This window comes from Stigmatopora nigra, chromosome 21 (genome assembly GCF_051989575.1).
Source record: "Stigmatopora nigra isolate UIUO_SnigA chromosome 21, RoL_Snig_1.1, whole genome shotgun sequence".
NCBI lineage: Eukaryota > Metazoa > Chordata > Actinopteri > Syngnathiformes > Syngnathidae > Stigmatopora > Stigmatopora nigra.
The window spans coordinates 9,021,741-9,049,000 of NC_135528.1; the positions used below are offsets into that span (position 1 = coordinate 9,021,741).

The window sequence follows — 27,260 nt, forward strand, 5'->3', positions numbered from 1 at the left end:
GAAAGTAGGTCACTCCCGGAGCCTGTGCCGAGCTTCCTATTGGCGGAAAATAGGTCACAGGCCCCGCCCACAGGGTTCCCTTGCAAGCCAAGGCCACGTGACGTGTGTATGCTGGGGACATAAACATTCAAGTTTTTCAATTATAACTTGTTGTCTTCGACTTTTTAGTTATTGATTTGTATTTCAAGATGTTGGAAATGTATTGTACATGCTACTATTTTTGTTAGATATAACTGTTGGTTTAAAAACAACAAGTGTACTGGGACTTCTGGGAATTGCGAGCAATTCCTCAAAAGTTCCGAAGAAGTTCGTGTGGGACACAAGCAGCTGACACCACGTGACAGGAAAAACATTCACTACATTTTGGTCCAATCAGCTGTCATGTCAATCTTTCTGAAATAGCGCCACCATGCGGCCAATTTTAACATTGAGAATTAAAGTTTTTAGCTACTATTGATGGTAAAAAAAAACTGTGATTCTACTTCCATTTGCCTTTTTTTAATTTGTTTTACGAGGTTTTCAACATGTCACTTTTTTATGCAAAGAAAATAATAATTATTTAGTCGTAATAACAATAATATTACATGTTTTAGTTGTACTGAAAGCCAGAACAAGGTGAACAGGATCTAAACTAAGTGTGCACGCTTGAGTTACAAAAAAAAGTGTCGCACAGAAGAAACAAGAAAGAGGAAAGTGGACACTGACCTCGCCCCCCCAACCCCGACCGACCCCCACAATACCGACACAGAGAAGGGGAAAAGATACCTGGGGATTAAAAAACAGCAATATATCATAAAATAGAATCAGGAACTATATCAATACACTCCGGGTTTTTCTACAGAATCGTTTTTTTTGGAAGGCTGGTTTAAAAAAAAAATCCTTTTTCAGTCACGTCACTTTAGCCTCCATTTTCGCAACATACAATAATAACAATAAAACAATAATAATTATCATAAGGCATCTGAACTGTGCTGGGAAGTCGAGAGGATTTGGATGAGAGCAATGAGTGGTTGTTAAAATTAAAAATACACAAATGTACACAAACAGACGCCAAAAAGTGTTTACGTGTGTGTGTGTGTTTGTCAGTTTCGGTGCTTCTCATTGGCTGTCATTGACGGCCAATTTGTTGGTTTGGACGTCCACTGCCATTAATGGCAGAGAAACATGATTATTGACTAGGTTGATTAAGGCTATCAAGTCATTTTGCAATTAATGGAGGTCTTTACCAGATGAACAAATCAATTCATTTTGCAATGAATCAAATTCTAAAACTGACAGGACCTTTGAAACTAAAAAAGTTGCACATTTCTCCTTCATTGAGACATGATCATTGCCGGTGGACACATTTTAGGATTAATCTCAATATTGTACCGTCAATGGCAGCCAACGTCTACCTGCGTGCGTACGTGGAACCGCAACAGGTGCTTCTCTATGGTTTTGGAAGCTAAGGGGTCCCATCCTATCCAGTCCTCTTCTCCTTTTGGCTCAAAAGTGGCCGCTCACTACTCCCATCTTGACGGACAAACAAAAACAAACCAGTGACAACAAACTAAGTTCACCCACAAACGAGTCCGATTTGTCTTAGTGGGCGTAATCGGCCAGCGCCGAGGTCCTCTCGTGCGGGAGCGGCGACGGCGGCGACGCCAGGCGCTCGGGCGAACGCTCGCCGTCGGACGACGGCGACCAGTTCTGACCCTCGGCCCGGCGCCCCGGCGAATCCCGGCAGGAGAAGGCGTGCCTCTCCAGGAGCCGCGGGTTCCAGAATCGCCGGCGGCATTTGCGGCAGCAGAAGGCCTGGCGCTTGAGGTGGCGTCCGCGGTGTCGCAGGGCCTTGTAGAGGCCGCCGCTGCGTCGGCCGCACACCGAGCAGAGCAGGCGGGCGCGGCGTCCCGACGGGTGGCGGACGGCGCGGTGCAGCAGCAGGAGGCCCTTCTTGGCGAAGGTGGCGCCCGGGCAGATGGGGCAGGGGCAGCGCTTGACGGGAAGGTCCATGGAGAGGAGCCCGCTGACCCTGACGGCCCCGCCGGACCAAGACCGGACGAGCGGCGGCCCCCCGCGGGCCCTGGGCTGCGGCGCCAGCTTCTTCCTGTTCATCTGCGCCAGGATCCGGGCCCGTCTCTTCCTCAGCAGCATCAATTTCCTACGCGTCTCCTTGCTGAGCGGCACGCCCACCAACTTGCCGTCCCTCATGATGCTGTGGATCACCACCTGCCGCTTCTTCTTCTTTTTGTGCCGTCCCCCGCCGCCGTCCTGCTTTTTGGCCCGGTAGAGGAAGGGGTCTCTCGGAGAGGGCTGCGGTGGCGGCGGCGGCAGAGGCAGCGGCGGCGTGGCCGGCGGCGGGGCCCGCTGCTGGTGCGCCGAGCCGCCGTAACCGGGGTCGTAGAAGGCGGGCGAGTAGGCGGGCGTCTGCGGCTGGACCACCCTCTGCCCGTTGCGGTCGATGCCGTGCTGAGAGAGCTTGTGGCGCACTAGGCTGTTGGAGTAGGCGAAGGACTTACCGCAGACCTCGCAACGAAAGGACTTCTCCAGGCCCACGCCGCCGCCGTGCACCGTCTGCTGGTGCGCCGTCAGGTGGAAGTAATGGCGGAAGGACTTCCAGCACACCGTGCAAGTGTAGAGCCGCTGCGAGGGGGTCCCCGAGGTGGGAGACTTCTCCTCCTGGGAGCAGGACGAGAAGAAGTCGGCGTTTTCCCGGTTGGCCACTCGAGCCGCCGCCGCCGCCGCAGCCGCGCCTTTGATTCTCCGGCCCTGGTTGTCGATCTCGCCCCGCCGGTGCAGCTTTCCGTGCCGGACCAGGCTCTGCGCGTAGGCGAACATCTTGCCGCACAGGTTGCACTTGTAGTTCTTCTGGCCCGAGTGCACGGTCAGGTGTTTGGTCAGGTGGAAGGGTTCCCGGAACATCTTGCCGCAGACGTCGCAGGCGTGCGGCTTCTCGCCCGTGTGGACACGATTGTGCCGCCGCAGGGTCTCGGCCCGCCGGAAGCACTTGCCGCACAGCTGACAGCCGTAGGGCCGCTCCGAGCCGTCGCCAGGGGGCGCCGCCGGTCCCCGCCGCCTTCTGGCCGCCGCCGCCGCCGCGTTGGGGTCTCGCTTCTCTCGGGGCTTGCGGGGCCGCCGGGGCTTGCCGTGCGGCTGCCCGTGGTGCGACAACGGCAGGGTGGAGCCGTTGATGCCGGGCGAGGCGGCCCGTCCGCCGAGGTTGCCGAAGCCCAGCCCGCCCAGCAGGCCCCCGATGATGTCCCTTCTTTCGCCGTCCCTGCCCTCGCCGGTAATGTCGCAAGAAGCCGCGGCGGCGGCGGCGATCGCCGACATGGCGCTGCTGGTGACCTCGTCTTCAGAGTCGTCCAAGAGGGAGGAGAGGGGGAGGTGCGGCTGCTGGTGGTGCTGTTGTTGACTCTGCGGGTGGGGGTGAAGCGTGGGCGCCAAAGGGGCTTTGCGCAGGGTGGGGTTGCCCATGTCCCCGGATAAGGCGGAGTCCGGCGAGTACAGCGACGACGCCTGCGAGCGCCGGTAGTCGTCGTCGTCGTAGGGGGCCTGGCCGGGGTAGCGCCCGCCGGCGTAGTCCCCGGCGGGAAGGACAGAGTTCTGGTCGGGCGGGCGCATTTTCACGGCGCCGCCTGGGTGGGCGCGGTTTTTGGAACTTCGCGGGGGTTTCCCGCAAGCGCCCGAAGCGGCGTGGTTGAGGAGGGAGGTGCTCTCGCGGAAGCAGCGGCCGCACGCCGGGCAGCGGAAAGGCTTCTCGTCGTGGATCTTCTCGTGGCGCGTCAGCGACTCGCGGCGGTTGAAGGACTTCTGGCAGATGTTGCAGACGAACGGACGGTTCTCCGAGTGAGTCACGCTGTGCTGGATCAGGTGGCCCCGCTTCTTGAACCTTTTGCCGCAGTCGCCGCAACAGTAGATCCTCTCGGGGCTCGGCGAGGCGCAGTCCGACTTCCTGCCGTGGGATTCGGGCATCAGGCCGTGGCTGCGCAGGTGGCGCCGCAAACTGGACAGGTGCGTGAAGGTCTTCCCGCACTCCCCGCAGTGGTAGATGGACTCCGGTTCCGCTCGGCCCGACGAATCGGCGCCCCGCTTGTCCGCCGATTTGGGCAGGTGCCGGTCCGCGTCCGCCAGCGCCGAGCCGGAGGAGGGCGGGGCCGACAGGGAGGAGGAGGAGGAAGAAGAAGAGGAGGAGGACGAGGAAGATGAGGAGATGGCGGAGGACGAGGCGTGCCGAGACGGAGACGACAGTAGCGACGAGTGCTGCTCGCTCATCCCGGAAGCCCCTCCCACCAGGCCCGAGGCGGGGGAGCCGTGGCGGTGGTGGGCGCCCGAGGATCCTTGCGCCTGACTCTCCGCCTTCCTCTGCGGCAGGTAGCCCGCCATGGCTTTCTTGCGCCTGCTGCCGCCGGCCGAGAGAGACAGGGACGAGCCCTCCGACTTGGCGCCCTCGTCTTTGGGGAGGGACAAGTGGAGGGGGAGCGGCAGGGGGAGGCCCGCCTCCTGTTGCATGAGGGAAGCGATCTGATTGGACGACAGCACCGGAATGCTTTGAAAATCAAAACCCCCCAAGGGGGCCGGCTGAGGGGCCGGATGCAGCGGGTGAGGGTGGTGCGTGTGGGGGTGAGATAAGGCGTGGGGGGCCAGCTGCTGCTGCTGTTGCGGCGGCGCTTGGGCCGTCGAGTGCCCGTGGGAGGAGTGCAGGGCGGGGGGCGGGGCCAGAGACGAGTTGGACTCGCCCTGGCCCAGACCCAGGCCCAAGTGGTTATGAGTGCCCTGCTGGACCAGGAACTGCTCCAGGCCGCTGTTGGTCGGGACGCCCGACAGGAAGTACTGATTGGCCGCCAGCATGCAGCTGAACTGCTGGTGGAGGCTGCGGGGGTCCGACTGGCCCACCAGCGAGACCGTCCCGCCGCCGGGGGCGCCGCCTGCCGCCGAGACGGAAGTGGAGGTAGACGAGGAGGAGGCCGAGTGGCCCGTGGAGGGCTGCGGCACCGACAGCCCGGGGTGCAACGGCGGGGGCGGCGCGGGCAGGACCCCGCCCCCGGCGCCGCCACCCCCAAAGTCAAAACGCCCCATTCCCGAGTGCAGCTGCTCCTGCGCCAGCGCCTCGGCCGGGTGGAACGGTCGGAGGAACTGCGGGTACCCCGAGGAGGGGGCGCCCGTCCCGCCCCCGCCGCCCCCGCCCATCTTGCCGGACTTCCTGGAGCCGTGAGCGGACGAGGACGACGAGGCCGACTGGCTCTGATGCGTGATGGGTGGGGCGTTGGCGCGGGAGGAGGGCAGGCCCCCCAGGCCCAGGCCGGACAGCAGACCCCCCGAGGTGTCGGCGGGGCTCGGGTGCTGCTGCTGGAGCTGCTGTTGGTGCTGAAGCTGAACCTGTTGCTGGTGGCTCAGCTGCCGCTCCAAGCCCAGGCCCTTGAACTGGTGCGCCTGGTGTCCACTCAGCATCTCCAGGATCTCCATGGGGTACTTGCTGAACTGGAACATCTCCCCGCGAGAAGCTCGGGGAGAAAAATCCACGCCGTTCAAAGATCAATGTCTCATTTGCTCAGCTGGCCACGACTCCGATGGCTCCGCTCGTTGGCCGTCCTCAAATGGAGCATTTGGCAATGGCACTGAAACATGGGAATTGGCAGTGAATACATTTATGACATTCATCTGTCAAATAACGTCCTGATAAATATGATGGATTCATCGCACTCATTTTGTGATTAAGATACATTTGCAATTAATTTATGACTTCCAACACAGCCCGTCACATCCAATCAATTGAAACTTTAAAGGCTAAAAACACTTTCATTGGTTTAAAAAATGTAACACCCCCCTGCTTATTAATGGTTTAACCCGTAGCATAACATTGCCATAATATATCAACAGGACGCGTCATTGTAAATAATGACAAGCTGTCAATCAAAGCTCGCCCAAGCTTAACCCATTCATTGTCATTGTTGTTTTGGAGATACACACACGTGTGTTTGCATCTCACAATCAAATATCCGAGGTGTAATTTGTAGAGTTTGTAGCGGCTCGGCTGTCAGGTTGTTGTCGACTCCATCGACAGCATCCAAACAAGCACCCAGCGTGCTAAATGTCAGCCAAAATGTAAATGTAAGAGGCCCCATAACCACACGTACAACCACATTTCGCATATACGCAGCTAATACACGAATAATTCAAAAAAGCACGACAATGAAATGCAAGACCTTGCAATGGTAATGCTAACATTGTAGCCAATGGGTTAGCCTTCGATTAGCGCGATGCTAACAAGCCAGCTAACAACCCACCCGCTGCAGAAACGAGAAATATATTCAATTTATAACATTCTCACCTTAAAATGCTTGCCGGGGTGGGGTAACATTCACTTAAGAAGTCCAACATAAACGCCGAAAGTGGCGTGGGTCTCCGCGTAAGGTGTCCGCTGGAGGGGGCGGGGGGTCTCGCTCGTCCAGCCCGGGCTAGCAACAAGCTAGGCCTGCCTGGCGCCCGCTCGGACCCCGCTAACAAAAACGCTGCGGGCCGCTCGGCGCCGCCATTGTCTCGGGGCTCCGCGACGCCGTTAGCCAGGACGCAAGATAGCGCCTTCCATTCGCCTTTCTCCCGCCTGGCGCCCTGGCGCGTCTTGCTTTACGCGGGCGAGGAGGAGGAGGTGGGGGGCGCTCACCTCTCCGCCCCGTGTCGCTGCTCCTTCGCTCGGCTAGGCGTCCTTCTTGAGTCCTCCCCCCCTCGGAGCCCTGAAATGGTCGCTTCCTGTTGGTGGCGCGCTGGTTCCGGCCCGGGTACCCGACGCACGTCCTCCGGTTGGCACCGACCACCGCCCCACTACTTTCACGCGCAGTACACAATAACTTTGGGATATACACTCTAACTAACTAACAAAACAGGTCAACAAACATTATTTTGTTCTAATGTATTTCAATGAACTTTTTGGCTACCATTGTAAAAAAAAAAAATCAAAATCAGAGAATCCAACTGCAAATAAGTTGCCAAAGTCAATGAAACAGTTCCATTTTTCAAAGGATTTATTTGTAATTGTCAAACATTGGGATTTGTACAAAAGCAAAGTGAGGAAAAAACAACGCGAGGCCTTTGCGTCTTGGAAAGACATTGAAGGAAATTCTAAAATGTTTAAAATTTGAGGTATGCAGAATAGCTTTGCCTTCTAAATATCACATGGCCGTGGTTTACACACACACACACACACACACACACACACACACACACACATACGCGGAAACACATTCACATCAGAAGTTGATCCTGACACCAATGAAACGTCGCATTTGTTCACATTCCGAATTGAAAAAGACGAAACACGTCCACCTGCCTTTATTCACTTTTGAAATTACAATACAAATACAAATAGAAATTTGCATGGAGCTCAGCTTTTTGTTTTAAAAGGAGTCGCGCACAAACACAGTGACATCATGACCATTTCTTTTCTAAAGAAATGCTGCACCGATACCATTTTTTTTAACCCTGGCTGACGGCCATCTTGGTGAGGTCAACCAGCATTTGGCAACTCAATTTCAAAAGGTATACATATTCTGTCGGCATGTATCGGTATCTATGGTGATATCGGTGCAACGCTTGTAAAGTATGAATTCTTCAAGTAAAGAAAAAAAAGTTAGCTTGAAGTAATTCTTCCAACCAGGCAGGGCATTGTGAATTGAGGTTTTGTTATTATCAACTGACAAGCTGAACTATAAGATTTTTTTTTTATAAGTTGCCTAGTTTCTACCAAATGATGATAAGTTGAATCTTTATACGCAGAATTTTTCCCAGGCGGAATTTCTGGTTTTGTTGCCAAAATAAATGCTATTTCTTGCTTGAAAATAGGAAAAACTGATGACTTCACCTGAAAAAATATAAACTACAACGTAATATATATTTATGCAAGCGACGTATAGCGATAAGCGGAACAATTACCGTATTTTCTCGTGTATAGTGTGCTCTTTTTCGCAAAAAAAAGAAAGTTTAATTCAAATTAGTCTCAGAGCGCAATTCCACTGTTGACCACTAGACGGCAGTGAAATTACATGTACACAAATGAGACAAAAGATGACATTTAGGAAATATTTCACTTTAGTTTTATCGCCTGAAAAACTGAATTAAATTGACAACAAAAGATGTCCAATTCGGTTCAACTGCGCAACTGGTTGCAAACATCTTTCAGCGCGATTGACGGCGCTGGACGTCCAATCCATTTTGCCTGGGAAAAGCGAATGACCGCTCGCTCCGCCAGTCCAAAAAGAGATTGGACGTTTGACACGGTGAATGGTAAAAATGTGTTTGTTAAAGAAAAGCAGCATGCCACTGCAATGGGTAGCACAAAGTAAGTAACGCACAGACAGACAGACACATAAAGTTCAATTCTTTAGTGTTTTTAGCCCTTAGTGTCAAGTGTCCCTCCCTTAGTGTCCTTACGACCCCATTAAAGTGTCCCCTCTGGATTTGACCTCCACGACACGGGGTGGACTTGTTGTCTATTTTTGCACAATATGGGCCTTTAAATACAGTCGAGTTGGTTGCGGCCGAGTTGACACCATTATTATTTATCTTTGTTCATTATTGTATTCTTATTATTATTATTTTTACAAAATACAAGTTGCGGCACCCACACGCAGGAATGGGAATTATGGAAGCTGTGAGGTATCAATTTTGACTTGAAATCACATTTTCGAGCAATGCAATTTCGACTGACAGTCTTTAAATGGCAAAATTTGACAGATTAGACCATTTTCAACAGATTAACCTATCAAATAATTTGGTTAATTGCAAAATGTGACAAATTAATTCATGAAATAAGCACATTTCCATGCTCTTGACATCAACTGAATGGCAATATTAGCATTCAGAGATTGATTCATCTACAGATGAATCCATCAAATTCATTTGGTAATATGCTAGTTGTAAAGTTAATCTACCTTTGACTCATGTACTCGTCTATTAAACGCCTCCAGTTATCACCACTAGGTGTCTAATTCATCTGAAGCGCATTTGTTGATGAAAAAGATGGCGTGGGGTTTAGTTAGCTTTCAAAGAAACGCGCGAATCAGACGGTAACTTCGTTCTTACTGGCAGTCCTCAGGGTGTGGGAGTGGGCGTGGCCGGGGGCGGCCGGGATGAAGTGGAGCTGCTCCAGGGTGTTCTGCCGCTTGCCGGCAAAGGCGGCGCGGCGGGCGCCGGGGTGCCCCTCCCAGCCGGCGTGCTCGTGCCCCGAGGCGGGCTGCGAGTTCATCTTGATCATGTGGTGGCGCTCGGCCGACGGCGGCGTGCAGATGTTCTGCTGCGACTGCGCCTTGTGGTGGTGGCTCAGGCGGCCCATGGTGGGCACCATGCCGCCGCCGCCGCCCACGCCACGTTCCGACATCAGGCCCATGGCCAGGAGCTGGTCCTCCAGACAGTCGGGGGACACCAGCAGACGCTCGTGGGACCTGAAAGTCAAATTGGTGTTCAATAGAATCTTGGAAATATTCAGCTCCGGCCCAAAAAAAAGGAAAGAGTGAATAGTGACCTGCGCAGCGTTTGCGAGGCGGCGCTCCTTGGGTTGCTGCTCATCACGTTCCTGTAGTGCTGCTGCTGTTGCTGTTGCTGCTGATGCTGCTGCTGGTTGCCAAGGAGACGCGCCAACGTGTTGCCCTCGCCGAAAGCCAGCAGCTGGTCCTGGGAGCGCACGCGGCGCGGTGGGCGCTCAAAGCTGTAGGCCGACGGCACCGGCAGTGGGTAGGGGTTGGGCGTGGAGGGCGGAGCGTAGGCGCGGGGGCGGGAGCCCTCCAGCGGCAGCGTGCCCCGGGACGAACCCCCCGCGTAGTCGCCCGCCCACGGCAGGTGGTGCTGCGACGAGTAGAAGGTCGGCGGCGCGTTGGTCGAGCGCCGCTTGGAAGAGTAGAAACCAGAATACTCGTCCAGCTCTCGCTCTGAAAGACCCCCCACCCCCCAAAAAAAAATTATATATATGAATATATATCATATCTAAAAAAAAACTGAAATAAAAAAAAAACTGAAATATTTAGTGTATAATCATTATAATTTGATCCTAAAACAGAAAGTCATGATTGACTGTCTCGGGCCACACAAAATGATGTGGCGGGCCAGATTTGGCCCCCGGGCCACCACTTTGCCACCTGTGGATGAATGTATCCAATTCATCAATATATGGCGACATCATTCAATAGCTCATTCTATTATGAATTTGAACACATTGATCATTTTTCAGTGTGGCTGCCAGCCCAAAAGTCTAAATGGCTTGGCCATCAATAGCAGGGCTTTTCCATTAAAAAAAAAAGGCTGTAATGAAGATACATTAGTCATGTGACCTAGATGCAAATGGCCCCACCGCCGGTCATACTGACCCAGCTTCTTGAGGGAGCTGTATCTGCTGATCTCGGGCTTGACGCTGGCCTCGTAGGAAGGCGGCAGCTGCGCCAGGTTGTGGAAGGAGTGCGAGAAGGAGGCCTGGCTGGAGCTGTGCCGCATACTCCCGCCGCCCAGGCCCAGGCCTTTGCCGCCGCCGCCGCCACTGGCCATCAGTTTGGGGCCCGAGGACAGCTGCGGGGTGCTCATGTTGTTCAAGCGGGCTCCTCGCTCTGAAAAAAGACACAAAAACGTCAGCTTTAGAAGACAATTTGTGGCGGTGTGTGTTTGTTGCTTTCACCGGTCGAAGCTGGCGCATTTAGGCGGCGCGCTAATCGATAGGCGCAAAAAGGATAGGAATGCTTTTATGTAAGCGCGCTGACGTGGAGGAGGGAAGCGCGACGCTCACATTCATTAGATCACAAACACATTTGTGCACTCCGCTGTTATTAAGTGACGTGAGGGAAGACGACGCGGGGTCACGCGAAGCGTCCCCGTTTGTGGTGTCGCTTCCTGTCTGCTCCTGGGTGGATGAGCGAGCGTGCTGGGTCGCCATCTTGTCAACGTTATACAACAAAAACACACGCTAACGGCTAATGACTGAAGCTTTCTACTTCACAAAAACTGCCATTTATAGAATTGGTCGATTAATCACGCAAAATCCTCTACCAAATTCATCAGTTCATCTTTCAACGGATTAATTCATTCACTGGAAATGATGACATTTTAGCGCCATTCACGCCAACACACCCATTGAAACTGGGAGGAGCCAAAATCAGCTGTTGCACGTAAACATCAAATGACGTCCACATAAAACGACATATGTATGAAATATTTTCACAAATCTCTCAAAAAGTCGCCTGTAAAACCAATATTGCTTTTTTGTTGCCTTGGAAACGGGCTGAGCCCTCAGCGACGCTGAGCGTTGCAGGCGGCGAAGGGGTGGGGCCTATAAAAGCTCGCATGTGAGTGATGTGGAGGTCAAAGAGGGGGAGGGGGGCTGGCTAGCATTAAGCAGAGGACAAAAAACACAAACTAAGGTACACTGTGCCACAATTGTAGCCTCAATGTGCCACAACATGGCAACAAACCATTCAGTGGATCTCCTCAACTCACTTCAATGTGAATATTTGGCACTACCAGGCCCTAGTTTGGGCATTTGTGTCCATTGACTTGCATTGGTTTGCAGGGCAGACCTGACACATCCAAAATGGCGGACACAGCGACATATTGCGGTCGACACTCAACTCGCTTATTGTGGGGGTCTTTCGTTTTATGACAATTTACATCACCTGACGCCAAAGGAAATATCTGGAAATACGGAGGAACGACTCACTGCGGTTGTCCTTGCTCTGCAGTATAGGCGTGTACATGTTTTTGGCCGTGCGCCCATCCGAGGTGGTCAGCATGTTGTTCCGCTCGCCGTGCTGAACCGGACTGGACTGGTGGCGCAGGATGTCCACCAGCGACCTGTCGACCACCGAGCGCGAATTGTCAATCCTTTCCCACCGGCGTTCGGGAACGGACGTCTCACCTCGGCATGTTGGCGTCTCGGTTAGCCGGGCGGCGCGCCACCTTGCTGAAGGCGATCCGGACGCCCACGGCCACCACCAGCGTGAAGGAAATCACGCCGCCGATCACGTAGGCCGTACTGAAACGACAAGTCGTTGGCATTGACGGACCTCTCATCAAATTATAATAATGACAGGTGAGGTCGAGAACCCACCTGCTGTTCTGCTGATGTAGCGTCTCAAAATCCGGGTCGGGCTTGTTGGCAGGCACGGTGACGGGCACCTGCGGGTCGGCCCAATCGGGCGACTTGTAGTTGGTGCAGGACTCCTGGTACAGACGGTTGCGCTGGTGCTTGCAGCAAAAGCGGTAGTGACAGGTGCCGCAGCAGTAGATGTAGCTTCCCTCCGAGCAGTTGAAGGGGCTGTCAAAGTGACCCATCACGTCAAAGTAGCCCCTGAGACAAAAAACAAAACAATCATCCACCAAAGTTGAAAAAAAAAAAAATCAGAAAATTCTCATTCCTACCTGCACACGTCCACGTCCACCAGCTGACGAGGGGCCGGAGCCACCTGCGCGGCGCCCAGCGGGGGCTTCAGGGCGTCGGCCGTCACGTTCCTGGGCAACATGGTCTGGGGGAGGGGCCTGGGGGGCGTTTCGGCCGCCGCCTCCTCCACCTCCGCCGTCTTAGGCGGCGCTTTGTAGCCCGTGAGGAGGAAAAGGGCGGCGCGCTGGGCGGCGCGCTGGGCGGCGCGCTGGGGGGCCGCACGGTCGGCCGGCAACGGCTTCCTGACATCGTTATCGCTGGTTACCGTGGAAACAGCAAGGCAGGAGAAAAGCAGCAGGGAGCGGCAAAACATCCCTGGTGAGTTTGTGGCTCTCGTCGTCATGGCGATGCTTGGTTTAGAAAAATCAAACAAAACGCAAAAAAAAAACTCAAACGCAACGTCCGTTTCAGGACAGGTTATAAAAAGCTATGAAAATTTTGGTCTGGAACCTGAATGTAAACGTGAAGGGGTCCTTGTGTAAACGCAGCTGGTTGCTAGGCGACGCCCTGGAAATGTAAACGCCGGCATCATCCCGGCACAAAATGGACGCCGATGGAGTGTAAACATTGAAATGTAAACTTTGTGGGAGCGGCGGACCAATGAGCCTCAAGGCAAACGTGGCGTGATGGAAAAAGCCGGGCTTAGCTCAAGCGCCCCGGCGTCTGGGCTCCGGGAGGGGGCGGAGTTCCGAGAGCGGCTCGGGTCCGGTCCTGGCTGGGCGCCGCCTTTCCGAGCGCCACACTTGAACGGGGCCCCGATTCATCCGTCGGCGACGCAGTTACGGCCGCTGCCGTAAAGGGGAGGAGGGAGCGTCGAGGGGAGGCGGCGGCGGCGTGATGCTGGTGCTCACGCCCAAGTCATGGCCGCTCTGATGGCCTTTTTTGCTTCTGGTCTTGACGCGACAGTCACTTTGGCACCGGCGGTTGCTTTGGGACATGGGGAGTATCTTCAGGACGCTCACGCTTTTCTCCAAGGTCTCCTCACGCTGCAATAAATGCATGTTAAAGAAAATTGGCATTTCATTGATTAAGTAATGGACATCCAATTCATCTGGAATGGAATATGTAGGTAGGTATAAGGGTCAAAGGTCAAATTGTGTTTGAGATTGGTTACTACAAAAAGATGAAGAAATTGTATGGAATATTAAACATAAGAGGTGATGAGGTCAAAAGGTCACAGATGATTTTGGGGGGTAAAAGTAATCCATTTCCTTCTTTGATACTTAACTCATGGTGGGGGGGGTGGGGCATTAATATTATGGGTTAATCAATTTGAAAATTTGAGCCAAACGAATTCCAAGCAAGGATTTAAAAAAAAAAAAAGTTTTTTTGCACTTTGGCTGCGGCATCCCCAACGTTTGGTACAACGCACACCGGAGGCACCCACGGAAGGCCCGTGGGCGGCCGCTCGTTGACTCGACTCCGACGTGGGCGAACGAAAAAAATTGATAAAATAGAAAATTTCAACGTGCAACATCATGGCGCCCTCGCCAACGCTCGCTCGCTCGCTCGGCTTGGGGCGCGTGATGCCCGACAAAATAAAAGAGAAAACCCAAGCAAAATGATGGGAAAATTCAGTTTCGAATGCTGTAAATTCAAATGAGTCAATGGCAGCCAATGAGTTAATCTGTTGAATAATATTGCAATGGGAGCCGTGTCGCAATAAATCCCCGGGAAGCGCAATGTGTGCGCGTGCGTGTGTGTGTCTCAAAACATGTGACATCAGCATCACGCATGTGGGCCTCCAGTGGGAGTGCGATGACGAGTTCAGGTGCACAAACGACAGTTGTGTTCATGTCGCGCATACACCGAGACAACAACAACAACAACAACTATGTTAACTCGCTGGCTGCCATTGATGGTGCTAGACATGACACAAAACATTAAAAATAATATCGCAAGCAGATGGTTTAGACATCTATCACCATCAATGAATTCAAGAAAATGCCATCCTGGTTACTATCAATAGCAGCCCCATATCAATAATTAAGTAGCTACACTTTTGCAATCAAATACTATATCCAGATACAAATCTGTATTTACACTTTCAATACTTTTGACAACCATAGGAGACATCAAACCAAGTTGGAGTTTGTCAATAAATTAACCAACGTTCATTCATTGCCTTCCTTCTCACTTCAGATAGATTGGACAGGGAAAATACCAAATATCCTCCGTTACAATACAATCAAGAGTAGCGCAAAATCAAATGTACCCTATGACAACATTTTCTGCTCCAAAAATTTAATGAGTATCAATATTTTTACCATCAAATATACAACATTTCGGTATTGCTACTTTTCAGTACTTTGTACAACTCCAATCTGCTTAAAGTTAGAGAAAATGGTCATTCGCTGCCATCCCTGTCACTTCAAATAGATTGGACGCCATGCAACATCAACAGCAGCCCACGATTTAACAATAAAAAAAAATTTAAAAAAACATCCCACAATACATTGTATTGCCAACTCTAATTTACCCCCCAAAAAAATTCTAATGCATAAAAAAATAACTGAGTATCCGGATACATTTCAGTCTCAATACTTTTCAATACTTTTGTCAAGAGATTATGAATATATGTGCACGTTAATGACAATATAAGACTATGTATGATATAGTATATGACAGTATGTGTATGTAAGTGTGTGACTTTTGTCTCCCTATGCACACGACGTATGTGTACTATTGAGCCAAGATGGAGGTTTGTTGCATTGAGCAAAACGCGCGTGCACGAAGAAGCGCGAGCGCGTGGTGGTAACACTGCAGCACCAGCAACACCCCCATTTCACCCCCTTTTGTGTGGGTTTGTCTTAGGTATTCTTTTAAGAGGAGAAAATAGGAGTAAACGGCTCAAAACACGTTTAAATTAAGAGTAGTGTCAGGTGTGATGGAAGAGGACGCACCTGTCGTATTGGAGCGTGGGGGGAGGACGAGACCACGTCGAAGCTGCCACGTCCATTTCCCGTGAGATGGTGGATAAAAAGGTTCAATTGAAGAAGAAAGGGAGGAAAGTCTGGTGCGCATTCGGGCAGCTTGTTGGTTTTGTCTTCCTCCTGGTGCCGAGTCGACGTCGTCTCTCGTCCGTGCGCCGCCTCGCAGCTTTTTTTTTCTGCCCCCCCTTTTTTGCCCACGTTCGCCTGGTTCAAGTGGTGCCAATCAGCCAATGAGCAGGCGAGTTGTCGTCGCACTTGTAGCTGATTGGCTGAGGCGCGACAACCGCAGCAGGTTCTGCACCCTAAGGAAAAGAAATACGTATGGCACACATTATAACGTGTGCTTAACTTTAGCAACAGTTCAACGCGATAACAATAGTGTCGTAGTTGTTTTCAAAAGTTTTTGGGCTTAGTGGGCAAACTGGGAGCACAGGGATTGTGATTTTGTGGATTTGACGGTTTTTTTTTCTGTCAATGGTAATTAACAAGTTACAAATTCGTCCAATTCGTTTCAATTAGTAGGGCTAGTGGAGGACACCCTTTCTGACGAACCTGCTGGGGAAAAAGTTGATATTCTTGAATAATTTGTGTACAACAAAAAAAGATGTATTTGCTTAGCAACACATTGCTTACCCGACAGCATTGTTTGCAGGAAAAGGAGGCCGGCCCACGTGTGACCCGGCAGCCTTCATCTGCTGCTGCTGTCGCCATGGAAACAGGCGACCAGCCACGAGTGACCAGTCTTCCTCCCCCCTAAAAAAAAGCATTCACTAAACCAAAATTGAAATATTTTCTGTCGTCTTCCTTTCTTCTTCTCCAGTGAGCACTTCAATGAGCGTCCTGTTCCTTTAAGAGCCGAGGAAAAAAAATTGGAGCTAACAGCTGTCAAGTTGACCCGAGTTCAATGATTCGATGACGTGACGCTCACTCGAGCAAAAGCAAGACGCGGGCAACATGAGACAAACTGCAAAACAAGAACATATGGGACCATCCTGCACGGCCCACCGTAGTTGGAGCCTGGAGTGGAGTCTGCGGGGGGTGCCCAACGTTCCCTGAAAACATGGAAAGAAAATCAGGTGTGAAGAAGATATTTGCTTCATTAGCACGCTGGCGGATAAAACGAGGTACCTCATCTGGGGGTGGGGGGGTTTGCCTCGGGGTGCTCCGCTTGTTTAGGTGGAAAATTAGAAAAAACAAGATGGAGGAAGGGAGAATTGAAAGAAAAAATACAACTCCTGCAAATACAAATAAATGACCAAAGTAAAAAGGAGGCCGGCAAATCTACAAAGCGTCCTTTTTATTGCTATTTTACTTTTTTTTTTTTTTTTAATGGCAGTGACGTTGCCCCTTTTGTACAAGCCACATAAAGCTCAGAAAACAAGTTTAAAAATCTGTGCTGATAAAAAAAGTAGGTCCTACCCGTTTTCATTTCCAAAGGCCGTCTTTGTGCCGCATCCCCAAAATAAAATGGGGCTTTCAAAGGAAATATAAAGTACGTAGCTCTCCAAATATTGGAGAATAAATGGAGTCCTTAACTCATTGGCTGTCATTGACGACTGAATACGAGTCAAAATGGATTGCACGTCTATTGAGGTCAATGGCAGCCAAAGGGTTAAAAGGTCAGCAAAAAACAGAAAGTAAACAAAAAAAAAGAGCTGCTGGTGTTTGTTTAAATCGATCAAAAGCTTCCTGAGACACAAAGACAACTTTGGCAAGGACGCTGAGGTTAGGAAATGAAGGTCGCTGGGGGTCAGCAAAGGTCACTGGAGGTCACGGTCTTCCAGGTAGCGGTACTCGAAGGTGAAGCCCTCCTTCTTGCGCTGGCCCCACTTCTCGTAGTCAAAGTAAATATACGTCCCCTGAGGACAACAGTGCAATGTTTTCACTCTTATTTTTACATTATAAAAATAGCAGGATTTTTTTTTGTATTTCAGGAAAACATAAACGAACCATTTGTGTATTGTTAAATAGTTACTATATGTTTTAATCATGTTTTTAAAGCTACTTCAAATGGGTAAAAAAATGTCTGTACCTTTTCACTTGTTATAATTGGACAGTTTACCTGCTCAAACTCATCAGTGATGGTTTTGGGTTCCTCGTGCCTCTGGAACCACATCATGTACTTGGTGTGGAAGCGCCACGACTGCTTCTTCAACGCTTTGGCCGCCAAGTACTGAGCTTTCGTTCCCTGATGACAACCACACAGCTTTAGCAACTTGCAGTAGACGTCCAATCTGCTTGAAGTGGGAGAGCGCAGTGCCACTTCAAGTAGAATGGATGTCTTCAAAAAGGATTCATCCACGCCGGTACCACTACGAGTTAAAAAAACATTTGAAATTAGACTTTTGCAGTCACCTCCAAGTAGTAGAAGATAAAGAAGAGCGTCTCGGTGGAGAGTCGCTGGTAGAACTCCACCGAGTCCGAGTGGGGCGGTGGCACTTGGTGGTGGAAAGGGACCGGGGGACACGGGTTCCTCATCAGGTACTGCCTGCAATTGCATTTTTTTAAAAAAAATGGTGATTAGATTCCAGTATAACTGTAATGACATCCAACTCATTCTGGAAAGTTAGCATAAAGCTAGCAGAATGGTTTGAACTTTTGGCACGTACCTGATTCTCTCAGAGTCGGACGGGTGTGGCATGCGAGCCCACACAGCCTCCTCCAAGGCCTGTTGGTTGAGGTGCTCCTTGGACAAAGGGGCGGGGCCTAATGGGCACACGCCCAGAGAGGGAGGGAGACTGGTCTCTGATGACGGCATGCAGGGGAACGTGTCTAAAAGCAAAAAGAAAAACAATTCTCTTTTATGAAAGTGACAGATCAACTCTTGGCTAAAACTAGTGGTAGTATTGGGCGGTACCTGCTTGGAGCTCCAGGGAATTGACGTCTCCTCCGTCAATGGTCGACATCAAGCTATTCTGAGACTCCTGATGACCCAATTCAAATTCATTTTGAAGGTATCTATCGTGACATTATTTTGGGCAATATATAATTCGAAACCCACCTTGGCGCCATCCGAGGAGGGGTAGGGAAGTGCCCCGTTGAGTGGAGCGATGCCGCTGTTCACCATCTTCGCCTCGCTGTAACAGGGGGGCGACAGAGAGCCCGTCGATAACCCAATGGACACCAGTATGATTGGAGATGGCGGTTTACTGGAGGAGGAGTCAAAAACAAAACAAATGCAGTAAACCCACTAGCTGCCATTGATGGCGCTTAGCCGTCCGATCCATTTTGACTGAGAATGGTGAGCCCGCCTTATTTGATGTTTATGATTGATAATGCTACAGTGTTTGTCTTACTCACATCGGATTGGCTGTTGACGTCAAAGACAAAGTTTGGCTGCTTTGTGGTTGGCTGTAGGCGGTAGAGTCTGGAGGGTCGTAACCTGTGGCAACACCAAACAAATGTTAACATTATGTCGGATTTTCAAGGCGACTAGATCGTGCCGTCGTTTTTTTTTTTTGGACCTGGCGGGACGTCTCCGAAGTCACCCGGCATCGGAGGCTCGCGGGCGGCTCCGTTCTGGTTCAGTCGGGGCCCGGGGAACAATGCCGAGCCGCTGCCGATGACGCCGGGGGAACTCTGAGACCCCAAAACCTCAGCGTACGCCGCCGGGGCGGATTCGGTGGGGAGCGCCGGCACCCCCGAAACTCGTGGGCCGGAAGACAAGGGGTCGAAGGCCAGGGGACGGGCGACGGAGGTCCCGACGGGGGCTTTGGCCCGTTGGCTGGCGTCGCTGTAGCTTTCGGCCAGTGGAACGCCGCGGCCGGCGCCGGTCGACGTGGAGGAAGGAGTCAGCCCCCAAGACGAACAGGAAGAGGATGATGAAGAGGAGGAGGATGAAGAGAAGGAGGAGGGGTTGTCGTTCTTCACTGGAGACTGAAAGGTCAACAATATGTGGTTGCGGATGAAAATGCGCCATAAACTATTATTTGGTAGCTACCGATGCATATGCTGGGGTTCTACACATGAATTAGCTTCTAATTATTTTTAAAAAATGTAAAATTTGCTTTTGTAATGGCGGCCATCTTAGTTAGGGCAGTTGCAAACTAAATAATGTCGTATATACTATATCATGCAGTTTAGGTACTTTATTTCTTATTAACCAATTTAAACCAAAGTTTTCAGTGTAACTCACCGGTCCGATTTCACAGGCTTTGAAAGCAGCTCGCTTCTTTGCATCTTCACAATTCTGTCAAAAACAAAGCAAAAGCCAAGTAAGCCATTATCTCATTGCCAAGGGAATGTTCAAATTTGAGTACCATTGAGGGCGTAATTCCCAATACATACAATGTATAGTCAGTGTTTAATGTTTACCGTGGAGTTTGTGAGTGAGGGCAGGACAGGCGAAAACGACGAGGTGGAGGTGGGCGTGGTGCTGAAGACGTCCTCCTCCAAGTGCGACTGTGCCGGTGGCGACGTCGCCGCCAGTGACGCAGCTGAAAGCAAAACGCGTGAGAAGTGGAGCCCTTCCCTGGGATTCTTTGACTAAAATCCTTACTCATGTCCTCCAGGTCTAAGTCGTCGTAGAGAAAGGCGTTCTCCTCAAAGTCGGGATCTTGCGATGAGTCCAGGTAGTACTCCACGTCGTCCTGGAAACAAAGGCTCAATAACCCCAAGCCAAACCCCATCATAGAGAGGAGAAAGATTCTTTGGAGGTCAACCTTGATCTTCTGGATGGACTCCACCTCCAGTGAGTCATTGTCCAGCATCCTCAGGATGGTCTCCAGCATCCGGATGTGGTAGCGATGCTTCTCGATGAACGTCTTCAACTCCTCCATGTGAACTTGCTTCTGCACAACAACAACAACAACAAAAATACATGTTTTTTTGTTTGTATTTATAATAACGGAAGAAAAAAATAATTATGATTATTATCCAAACGTTCAGGATATGTTAGGAAAATGAAACAGAACATGAAAGGGTGAATAAGCAACAGCATGCATTTTAGAATATATTCGTCTACTCCCATTTATGGTGGAGTAAGGAAAACTACAAAGTGTGTGTTCCATAATTAAACATGTTCTCATTTCGACGTTTTTTTTTCCCCGCCTATTTTTTGACTTTCTTCACCACGGCAACTTTGTGAATGCATTAAATGTAGCTTATGTTCTATTTATGAGGTCCATTTTTCATGTCCTCACTGCTTGCTCAGCAATAATGACCGCTTGCTTTGAAACACACGTGCATAAAAAGGCGTTAAAAGTTTCCGCTCCAGTTTTCTTATTTTAATAGACGTCCAAGTGGTTTAAACTGGTAATTCTCACATTTGTTTCTCCGCCACTGGCACTGAATGAGTTAATGGCGACTGACCTCTTTGTCGCTCTTCTTTTTGCGGGTCTGAATTGACAGGGACTCCACCTCGCTCTCAAACTGGTCCACTTGCATGTTGAGCGTATCGATGGTGTTCTGCGGAAAGAGTTTGTTTTAGGAAGTGCGAGTGAGGGATTTGCAGAAGGAAAGAAAAGAGTAGAGAAGCTGACCGTCAACCAGGTGCCGACCTCCTCCTTCTCCTTCTGGGCCGGGTCCACTTTCTGGGCTAGACCCAGACCCTCTTTGGAGTAGGCTTTGGTCTTGGTTTCTCGTTCGACGACCTTGAAACGCTCCATTTGCTGACAAGTCAAAAAAAAATTCAATTAGAGAGTGCGGTAGGGATGCCAAAGTTGAAAGTTTTAAACTATTTCACATTTTGTTTATCAAGACTCCCATATTTTTATTCCAACTTGTTTATTTTTATTTTATTAATTTGTGTGTATAAATATGTGAACTGTTATTTATTTCTTTTTTGTTTACATTTTCTTAAGTTAGCGCAATTTACTTCCACACACGTAGATGGCAATAGTGCGTTTCACCTGTACCACTGACCGTTTCTATGAGTTTGCGGTTTTCCACCAGTGGACGCTTGTCTTTGATCTCACTTGACGCCAACCATGACTTGATCTGGTCCCGGAGACGCTGACGGCAAGGGGGAGGGAGTGTGAGACTTGGTCGGGCCGCCATTTTGGATGTGGGGACTCACCTGCAGCTTCTTGATCTCCTTTTTGAGGTCGGCTTCATATTTCTCTTTCTGGTTGACGTTGGCTGCATTGTGAAGCTGGGCAAACACACATACATTTTTTTAATATCTTACTCATTGGCTGCCTTCAATGGCACACTCACCTTTTGCCAGATGTCTTCAAACTGCTCCACTCCTTCTGCTACTTTCTTCAGACATCGATCAATTTCAGCTGGATGAGACAGAAACAGAACCAGTTACAGAAAACAGCTTTGCCTCATTTTCTCTTGACTCAAGTGCATGTCAATCAAGATCAACTCAATTCCGCCCCCTTCATATTGTGGCCCCGTTTGGTACTACAGTAAATTAGTCCAAATAATTTATAAAAACCATATATAATCACAAAAAAACAGGAACTTTTTGTTTTAGTCTTTCTATGACCCTCAATGGTAAGCCAGAATTTGAATCACCAACAACTCCACTTTTTAAAAATTAATTATGAGTTAATTATGAATTATAAGTTATTGCACTGCTTCAGTTTTAAGCTGCAGAACTATTTAATACTGAAGCTGTTCTGTAATGTTTCACCAAATACTTCTAAACGCTTTATATGTATATTGTGATAGATTTTTTTCTCATATCACTTGATATTGCTCTCAGGATTTTAATATTGCGTGAGGGAATATATTCCCCATTTGGCCACTGGAGGGCGCAGAGAATCAACACCTAACAGCAAGCACTAACTCAAGATGTGATATTTGTTTTAAAAATGCTATTTAAGGTTATTCACAATTTCAATGCAGTAAGAATTATTATTTAAATTCACGCTGGCTTCCATTTTATTTAAAAATAAGTAGATAAAAAACTAGTACGTTCACACAAATGTAAAAAATAGATATATTTCCAAAAATTGGAACCTCAAGAATTAAAATCAAGCAACCAAAATACAATACAATGAGCTATAGTTAGTCTACAGTATTTGTAAATATATACCCCCCTAACAAATGAGGTATTAAAGCTAAGGACATAGAAGGAACAATTGTTGTAAAACAGTCAACACAGCTCACCTTGTAGTTTCCTTTTATCAGCCATGATTGACGGCTAAGATCAAGTCTTCATTCTTTCATTACTGCAAAACAGACAAAACGGACAATCAAGCAGCAGTCACCATATTGAAATGGTTTTGGGGTTTTTTATGGTCAATTTATTCTCCCTACTAGTCCAAATGGAATAGACATAGCGCCCCCTATGGCAGGCAAATGATTTAAAGTTTCCTTGTTTTCTTTAAATGTTTTTATAAAATTCATGTCGTATAAGCGTCTCAAACTTGTGGTCCAAGGCCAATTGCAACCCACGAAGGAGTATTTTGTCAAAATATTTCCGCATATTTGTACTATTACGGTTGCCCGTCCGTATTTTGAGGGATTAAAAAAAGGTTTATATAAATGGAAGTATCCAATTTGCTCTCGTAAATAGGTATTCTTATTATTGCAGCTTCGTTTTTTGCCTCATTTTGAAAAAAGTTGGACTGGAACCTCAGTGAAATTCTTACGTTAACCCGAATTCGGTGAATGTTAAAATGAGCAAGTGAAGATATGAATGAAGATGCATGTCGACGGGCAAAAACAGCGAAAAGTTACACGGGACAAGCGGAAATTGAGAGGAATACTATGAACAAAAATGATGTTACTGTCAGTGAAAGTACTTGTAATGAAGTAAAAAGACGGCCGTCGTTGACAATTGGAGACAATTTTAAAAGAAAGCAAAACAAATGCAGCACTGAAATGACTCACGTGAGCGAATTACCTGCACAAGTCCAAGTAGTTTACTTTCTCGGCCACACCACATGGCACAAGTGCACAACGTTGGCGAGTGAAGTTTCAGAATATTTTGTATTCTAATATTTTAAGGCAAATAGGCATCCCAACTGTCAATTCTTGTCGATAAACAATCAGCCCGCATATCCAAGATGGCTGATTGAATGCTCCTCCTCTCCCGCCTGTTTGCCGGCCTTAACGCCCGCTTCTGGTCTATGATTGGCTTAGAAGACTGCTTTTCCATTTCTATTGGCTAAGAAGTGCGGTCCCTCAGTATCCAGCCAAACCTCAGCTGTGATTGGACACTTTGGAAAGGTGAAAGGTTAACTAACATTGTTGTCTTCCTGTGACGAGAAACTTGATGACGTACATGTTTATTGTTGCCGAGTTCAGTAGTTTTTAATATTAAATGAGTTATTTAGATATAAAAGCTTCAAACTGCCACTCTTTTTTGTTTGCCATTGAAATATACACTGCAGATATGATGTATATACACATACATATTACCTAGTACTTGGCATGGCGGTATATTATTTCTTATACAAACAAACGCTCCGACATATTGTAATTATTGCAGAATTCTACATTTATTAGAAAGAGCTTCTTTTTACAGAGGAATTGCAAAAAGTACTAAAAGATACTAGAAAATGTAGTTACAGGTGTTTCACAGCAGGCCTTAGTCGACCCATAAACATCAAGTGTCCAGGCTAGTGTTTAGACACTATAGAAATCTACATTGTAGTACTATATACACACACAAGTTAGATCTTGTTGACCCGTTACAGTAAAAACACATCTGTATTCCTACACTTTTTTTCAAGAACAATCGTGTCAACATTTTGATTTGTTACCATCAAATCATCTACATGTGTTTAGCAGTCAATTTTAAGAATACATTTGTCGCCCCTTTAACTGGACCCTCGCCATGGCGACCGTTTCTTTTTGTTTTTGCATAGAGAGGAAAGGACAAACGGCAATGAAACCTGCTGAGAACAACATCTAGCCTTTGCTTTTTTTGTCTTTGAAGCCTCTCAGTTCCACAGTTTGAGGAAGCTGTCCCACGATCCCGTGCAGACGCCCATGCCGTCCTCGGGGACGCCGGTGCAGCTCACGCGGTTGTCGTGGCCGGACAGGACGCCTAAAAACAACGGGTCGCACGTCATTCTCTATCAATGAGCCATCCATGAATTACAGGACTCTGTCAATGAATTTGGAAATGCCACGCGTACTCACCAACTCTCTCGCCCTTGAGCGAATCCCAGATGTGGCAGTTGAAATCGTCGTAACCGGCGAAGATGAGACGGCCCGAGTTGGACACCGCCAGGGACGTGACGCCGGCGTTCAGGCTGGTGTCCTGGTAACCGATGACCTCCTGGTCGGCGCGCAGGTCATACATCTTGCAGCTGCAGTCGTCCGATCCCGTGATGACGGCGTTGCCGCTCGGGAAAAACTGAAAGGAAAATGAGCGGTCACCAAAAAGCTGCTCAGAAAGAGAGCCTTTGATCGTGGAAGAGGTTTCCCGAGATGTCTGCACTTCTCACAGAGATGGCGTTGATGTCGCTGGTGTGTCCGATGAAGGTCTGCTTGCACGAGCCATCCCGGACGTCCCACAGCTTGGCCAGCGAGTCGCAGGCCCCCGAGATGAACATGTTCATGTCGGGGGACAGGGCCAGAGACATGCAGTCGCCGATGTGGTTGGTATAGATGATCTTCTGCTTGCCCGTCTCCAGGTCCCACAGGCAGCTGGACACGAAAAGACACGGGGGGTTAAACATGGGTTGATATCCATCGCCGAGACACCCGCTACCCAGACGCCCAAGCTCACCAAGTGGTGTCCCCGGACGCCGTCAGGATCTCCGTGTCGTTCAAGAAGCGGGAGCAGGACAGGTAACCTAGGCCACCCGGAGAATTGGGTTACTGTTAGGTTTTTTTTTTTGGCGCTCTGGCTTTGCGCGTTGGTCTGTCCGCCGCTTTCTGTCACCTGTGTGGGCGTCCAATTCTCTGAGGGTCTTAGGGCTAGCCGCCTTGATGTTGTAGACGGTGCACATGTTGTCCAAACCACCGCTGGCCACCAGGTTGCCAGACGGCGCGAACGCCACGCTCATCACCCACGCCGACTTCAGAGGGACGGCCACCAACTAGAAAAGTGGCGAGATTCGATTCAGAGACCAGTGTCGTGCTTCAATTCCAGTATCAAAACATATCTTTGCTTTATTCATCTTGTTTTGAATGACTCTATTACGACTATTTTTGCCGACTCACCTTGTTCCCCGTAAAAGTGTCCCACACCAGAAGTTTTCCATCCTGCGACGCGCTCACCATTGACCTGTTGGGCACACCTCCAAAAATTCGTAAATGGCGCTACTGGCCAATCAAGACATATTTTTCCTATCGTAGCTCACCTGGAGTCGGCCGACCAGTGCATTGCGTAAATTTTAGCGAGATGACCTTTGAGCGTCTTCCTCTGCTTGAGCTGGACGCGCCCCACCGAAGCCACGCTGCCCGCCGCCGCCGCCATGGTGGTGTCGTTGGCGGCCTTACGCGCTGCCTGGTTAGCGGAAGCTCCAGCGTTAGCCCCGAAAAGGCGGAAAAGTTTTCTCTTGGGCTTACCTCGATCTTGGCCCGGAGTCCATCGCACTCCTTTTTCAAGGCGTCGATTTCGGCTTTCTCGGAGGCCATGGCGAGGCTGGCTGGAGGACGTCAGTGGCGGAAAATGCGAGCCAAACTGAAATGAGATGACGGAGGAGATGAAGATTTTAGTCTCCATCGGGTAAAGGCAATTGGACTTCATTGATGCATCTGGAATAAATGGTGGAATGACTTGATCTAGCTCAAAACGGATACGTCGGATCTCAGAAAATAAGGAGGAGAGACACCACGTGGGTGTTTGGACGGCCAGATCACGTCAGCCGTGACCTGAATACGCTGAGCCAGAACACCTTTGAACGTGAAAGATTAGACATGTACCTGACGGACGTAATCTCGTTTAATGCCGTTAACGCTATGATGAGCGGGAAATGGCCTCGGGGGACCCGGAAGGGCCCATCCCGACCCGGAGCGTCAAAAAACAAATGTCCAAATGTCACCCGGAATGGCTAACTCCAACTCCAAATGTCAGATCCCGACCGCCAACTCGTATGCGGCGAGTGGTCGAAGGTATTTTGATAGAGTACTTTCCTTCGGGTGGGTTTAATTGGATTACCAATGGATACCGAAATCTCAAAACGATCGAGATCAGGTGTGGGAGTGTGTCTGAGTCTAGAAACATTTGATAACGTCCCCCAAAACATTGTTTTTTAACATTTAAATTGATGCTAGCCAAGTATATATTGGTGGCTAAAACCAGATGGCTAAGAAGCCATTGTTTCAAGAATTGGCTAGAAGTTCAGTAAACCATGTTATACATTTTTTAAGTCCAATAAAGTTTTTTTCAGTCAAGAATTTACATTATATCCAATTTTGTCCAATTTCTTTCAGTTTTTTGCTGGTTTTTGACCTGGGCCTCCGTCCAAGCATTTTTTTAACTGTTGGAGCAAAATGAGAAACCCGCAAAATGTACCCAATATTCCCGTTTGTTTCCGAGGGATTTCCAAGAGCGCGAGCGGTCGCCAAAGCGAGGTGGAGACCGGGTAAATCCTTCGAGAGATCTTTCGCGGGAAGCTTTATAGCTCCGATCCGCGGTCATCCGATTAGTCGTTCGGGATCGGGAGCCGGGACGACCGATCGGCATCCTCCGGGAGAGGACGGCAATATGCGGGAAATGGGGGCTATAATAATGGGGGCTAACTATTTGTGTTTTCCGAAAAAGGGAAAAAAACTCACGAGAACGGACAAAGAGACGCGAAATGGGACAAAAAAAACAAAAGACTGACCTGTCCTTTACACGTCCGTTCTCGGGCTGGGCGCTGGGCTAAGGCGACTGCTGCTCTGGGACGGCGACTGGTCGCTGGCGCTCAACTCCTCTGCCTGCCGCCGCAGAGGATTGCAAGGGATGAAGGAGATCAGAGATGAAGGGATAAAGCTCAACGATGGAAATAGAGAGAAGGAGCGAGCCACGGCCAGCGCTCCAGGGACGATAAACCGATTGAGAGGTCGCGGGGGAATCGGGTTATCCGGCCGTCCAATGA

General features: G+C 49.5%; 4 protein-coding genes and 1 long non-coding RNA gene across 8 annotated transcripts; 1 reads left to right on the top strand and 4 right to left on the bottom strand.

The window, feature by feature from the left end:
• Nucleotides 1-476: 476 nt before the first annotated feature.
• On the bottom strand, nucleotides 477-6,766 carry LOC144214797 (uncharacterized). Its single transcript, XM_077743473.1, has 2 exons — nucleotides 6,311-6,766; nucleotides 477-5,597 (listed from the first exon to the last, which is right to left on the bottom strand). Exon 2 carries the CDS (start codon nucleotides 5,467-5,469, stop codon nucleotides 1,582-1,584), a length of 3,888 nt encoding a protein of 1,295 aa, XP_077599599.1. The 5' UTR covers nucleotides 5,470-5,597; nucleotides 6,311-6,766; the 3' UTR covers nucleotides 477-1,581.
• A 527-nt stretch (nucleotides 6,767-7,293) lies between these two features.
• LOC144214802 (protein shisa-7-like) lies at nucleotides 7,294-16,551 on the bottom strand. Its single transcript, XM_077743482.1, has 10 exons — nucleotides 16,453-16,551; nucleotides 15,958-16,376; nucleotides 15,295-15,626; nucleotides 12,373-13,377; nucleotides 12,062-12,301; nucleotides 11,870-11,986; nucleotides 11,672-11,805; nucleotides 10,335-10,568; nucleotides 9,497-9,899; nucleotides 7,294-9,416 (listed from the first exon to the last, which is right to left on the bottom strand). Exons 4-10 carry the CDS (start codon nucleotides 12,732-12,734, stop codon nucleotides 9,035-9,037), a joined length of 1,872 nt encoding a protein of 623 aa, XP_077599608.1. The 5' UTR covers nucleotides 12,735-13,377; nucleotides 15,295-15,626; nucleotides 15,958-16,376; nucleotides 16,453-16,551; the 3' UTR covers nucleotides 7,294-9,034.
• Nucleotides 16,552-16,606: 55 nt separating this feature from the next.
• Nucleotides 16,607-23,319, bottom strand: LOC144214798 (CCR4-NOT transcription complex subunit 3-like). Of its 3 annotated transcripts, XM_077743476.1 has the most exons (19): nucleotides 23,123-23,319; nucleotides 22,384-22,445; nucleotides 21,481-21,548; nucleotides 21,341-21,415; nucleotides 21,187-21,276; nucleotides 20,805-20,933; nucleotides 20,635-20,730; nucleotides 19,986-20,114; nucleotides 19,823-19,913; nucleotides 19,639-19,760; nucleotides 19,460-19,513; nucleotides 18,789-19,200; nucleotides 18,625-18,706; nucleotides 18,326-18,473; nucleotides 18,182-18,248; nucleotides 17,934-18,096; nucleotides 17,680-17,812; nucleotides 17,387-17,512; nucleotides 16,607-17,183 (listed from the first exon to the last, which is right to left on the bottom strand). In XM_077743476.1, the coding sequence occupies exons 2-19, from the start codon at nucleotides 22,406-22,408 to the stop codon at nucleotides 17,085-17,087; spliced, it is 2,109 nt and encodes a 702-aa protein (XP_077599602.1). In that variant the 5' UTR covers nucleotides 22,409-22,445; nucleotides 23,123-23,319; the 3' UTR covers nucleotides 16,607-17,084. The 3 variants fall into 3 exon arrangements, with proteins under 3 accessions (XP_077599602.1, XP_077599600.1, XP_077599601.1); XM_077743474.1 differs by having other exon boundaries at nucleotides 19,823-20,114; XM_077743475.1 differs by having other exon boundaries at nucleotides 19,823-20,114; nucleotides 23,110-23,319.
• Nucleotides 18,712-20,436, top strand: LOC144214813 (uncharacterized). 2 transcript variants are annotated; one of them, XR_013330288.1, is made up of 3 exons: nucleotides 18,712-19,207; nucleotides 19,836-19,895; nucleotides 19,958-20,436. It is a non-coding gene; the product is annotated as an uncharacterized LOC144214813 (long non-coding RNA). The 2 variants fall into 2 exon arrangements; XR_013330287.1 differs by having other exon boundaries at nucleotides 19,836-20,436.
• Nucleotides 23,320-23,701: 382 nt separating the features above from the next.
• On the bottom strand, nucleotides 23,702-27,194 carry LOC144215022 (guanine nucleotide-binding protein G(I)/G(S)/G(T) subunit beta-3-like). Its single transcript, XM_077743785.1, has 9 exons — nucleotides 27,006-27,194; nucleotides 25,744-25,858; nucleotides 25,536-25,681; nucleotides 25,396-25,459; nucleotides 25,115-25,271; nucleotides 24,959-25,025; nucleotides 24,675-24,876; nucleotides 24,367-24,583; nucleotides 23,702-24,271 (listed from the first exon to the last, which is right to left on the bottom strand). The coding sequence occupies exons 2-9, from the start codon at nucleotides 25,810-25,812 to the stop codon at nucleotides 24,165-24,167; spliced, it is 1,029 nt and encodes a 342-aa protein (XP_077599911.1). The 5' UTR covers nucleotides 25,813-25,858; nucleotides 27,006-27,194; the 3' UTR covers nucleotides 23,702-24,164.
• Nucleotides 27,195-27,260: the final 66 nt, after the last annotated feature.

Bases quoted from the DNA above. Each gene is read 5' to 3' on its own strand.
- LOC144214797 (XM_077743473.1), bottom strand. From the start codon at position 5,469: ATGTTCCAGTTCAGCAAGTACCCCATGGAGATCCTGGAGATGCTGAGT.
- LOC144214802 (XM_077743482.1), bottom strand. From the start codon at position 12,734: ATGACGACGAGAGCCACAAACTCACCAGGGATGTTTTGCCGCTCCCTG. The intron at 11,987-12,061 runs GTGGGTTCTCGA...TTGTCGTTTCAG, and splicing joins CTACATCAGCAGAACAGCAG to TACGGCCTACGTGATCGGCG. The intron at 9,900-10,334 runs GTCAGTATGACC...GGGGTCTTTCAG, and splicing joins CAGCTCCCTCAAGAAGCTGG to AGCGAGAGCTGGACGAGTAT.
- LOC144214798 (XM_077743474.1), bottom strand. From the start codon at position 22,408: ATGGCTGATAAAAGGAAACTACAAG. The intron at 21,416-21,480 runs GTGAGTGTGCCA...GTGTTTGCCCAG, and splicing joins TTGAAGACATCTGGCAAAAG to CTTCACAATGCAGCCAACGT. The intron at 18,707-18,788 runs GTCCAAAAAAAA...GTGTTGCCACAG, and splicing joins CTTCGGAGACGTCCCGCCAG to GTTACGACCCTCCAGACTCT.
- LOC144215022 (XM_077743785.1), bottom strand. From the start codon at position 25,812: ATGGCCTCCGAGAAAGCCGAAATCGACGCCTTGAAAAAGGAGTGCGAT. The intron at 25,682-25,743 runs GTAAGCCCAAGA...TCCGCTAACCAG, and splicing joins GACTCCGGGCCAAGATCGAG to GCAGCGCGTAAGGCCGCCAA. The intron at 24,584-24,674 runs GTGAGAAGTGCA...TTTTCCTTTCAG, and splicing joins GCGACATCAACGCCATCTCT to TTTTTCCCGAGCGGCAACGC.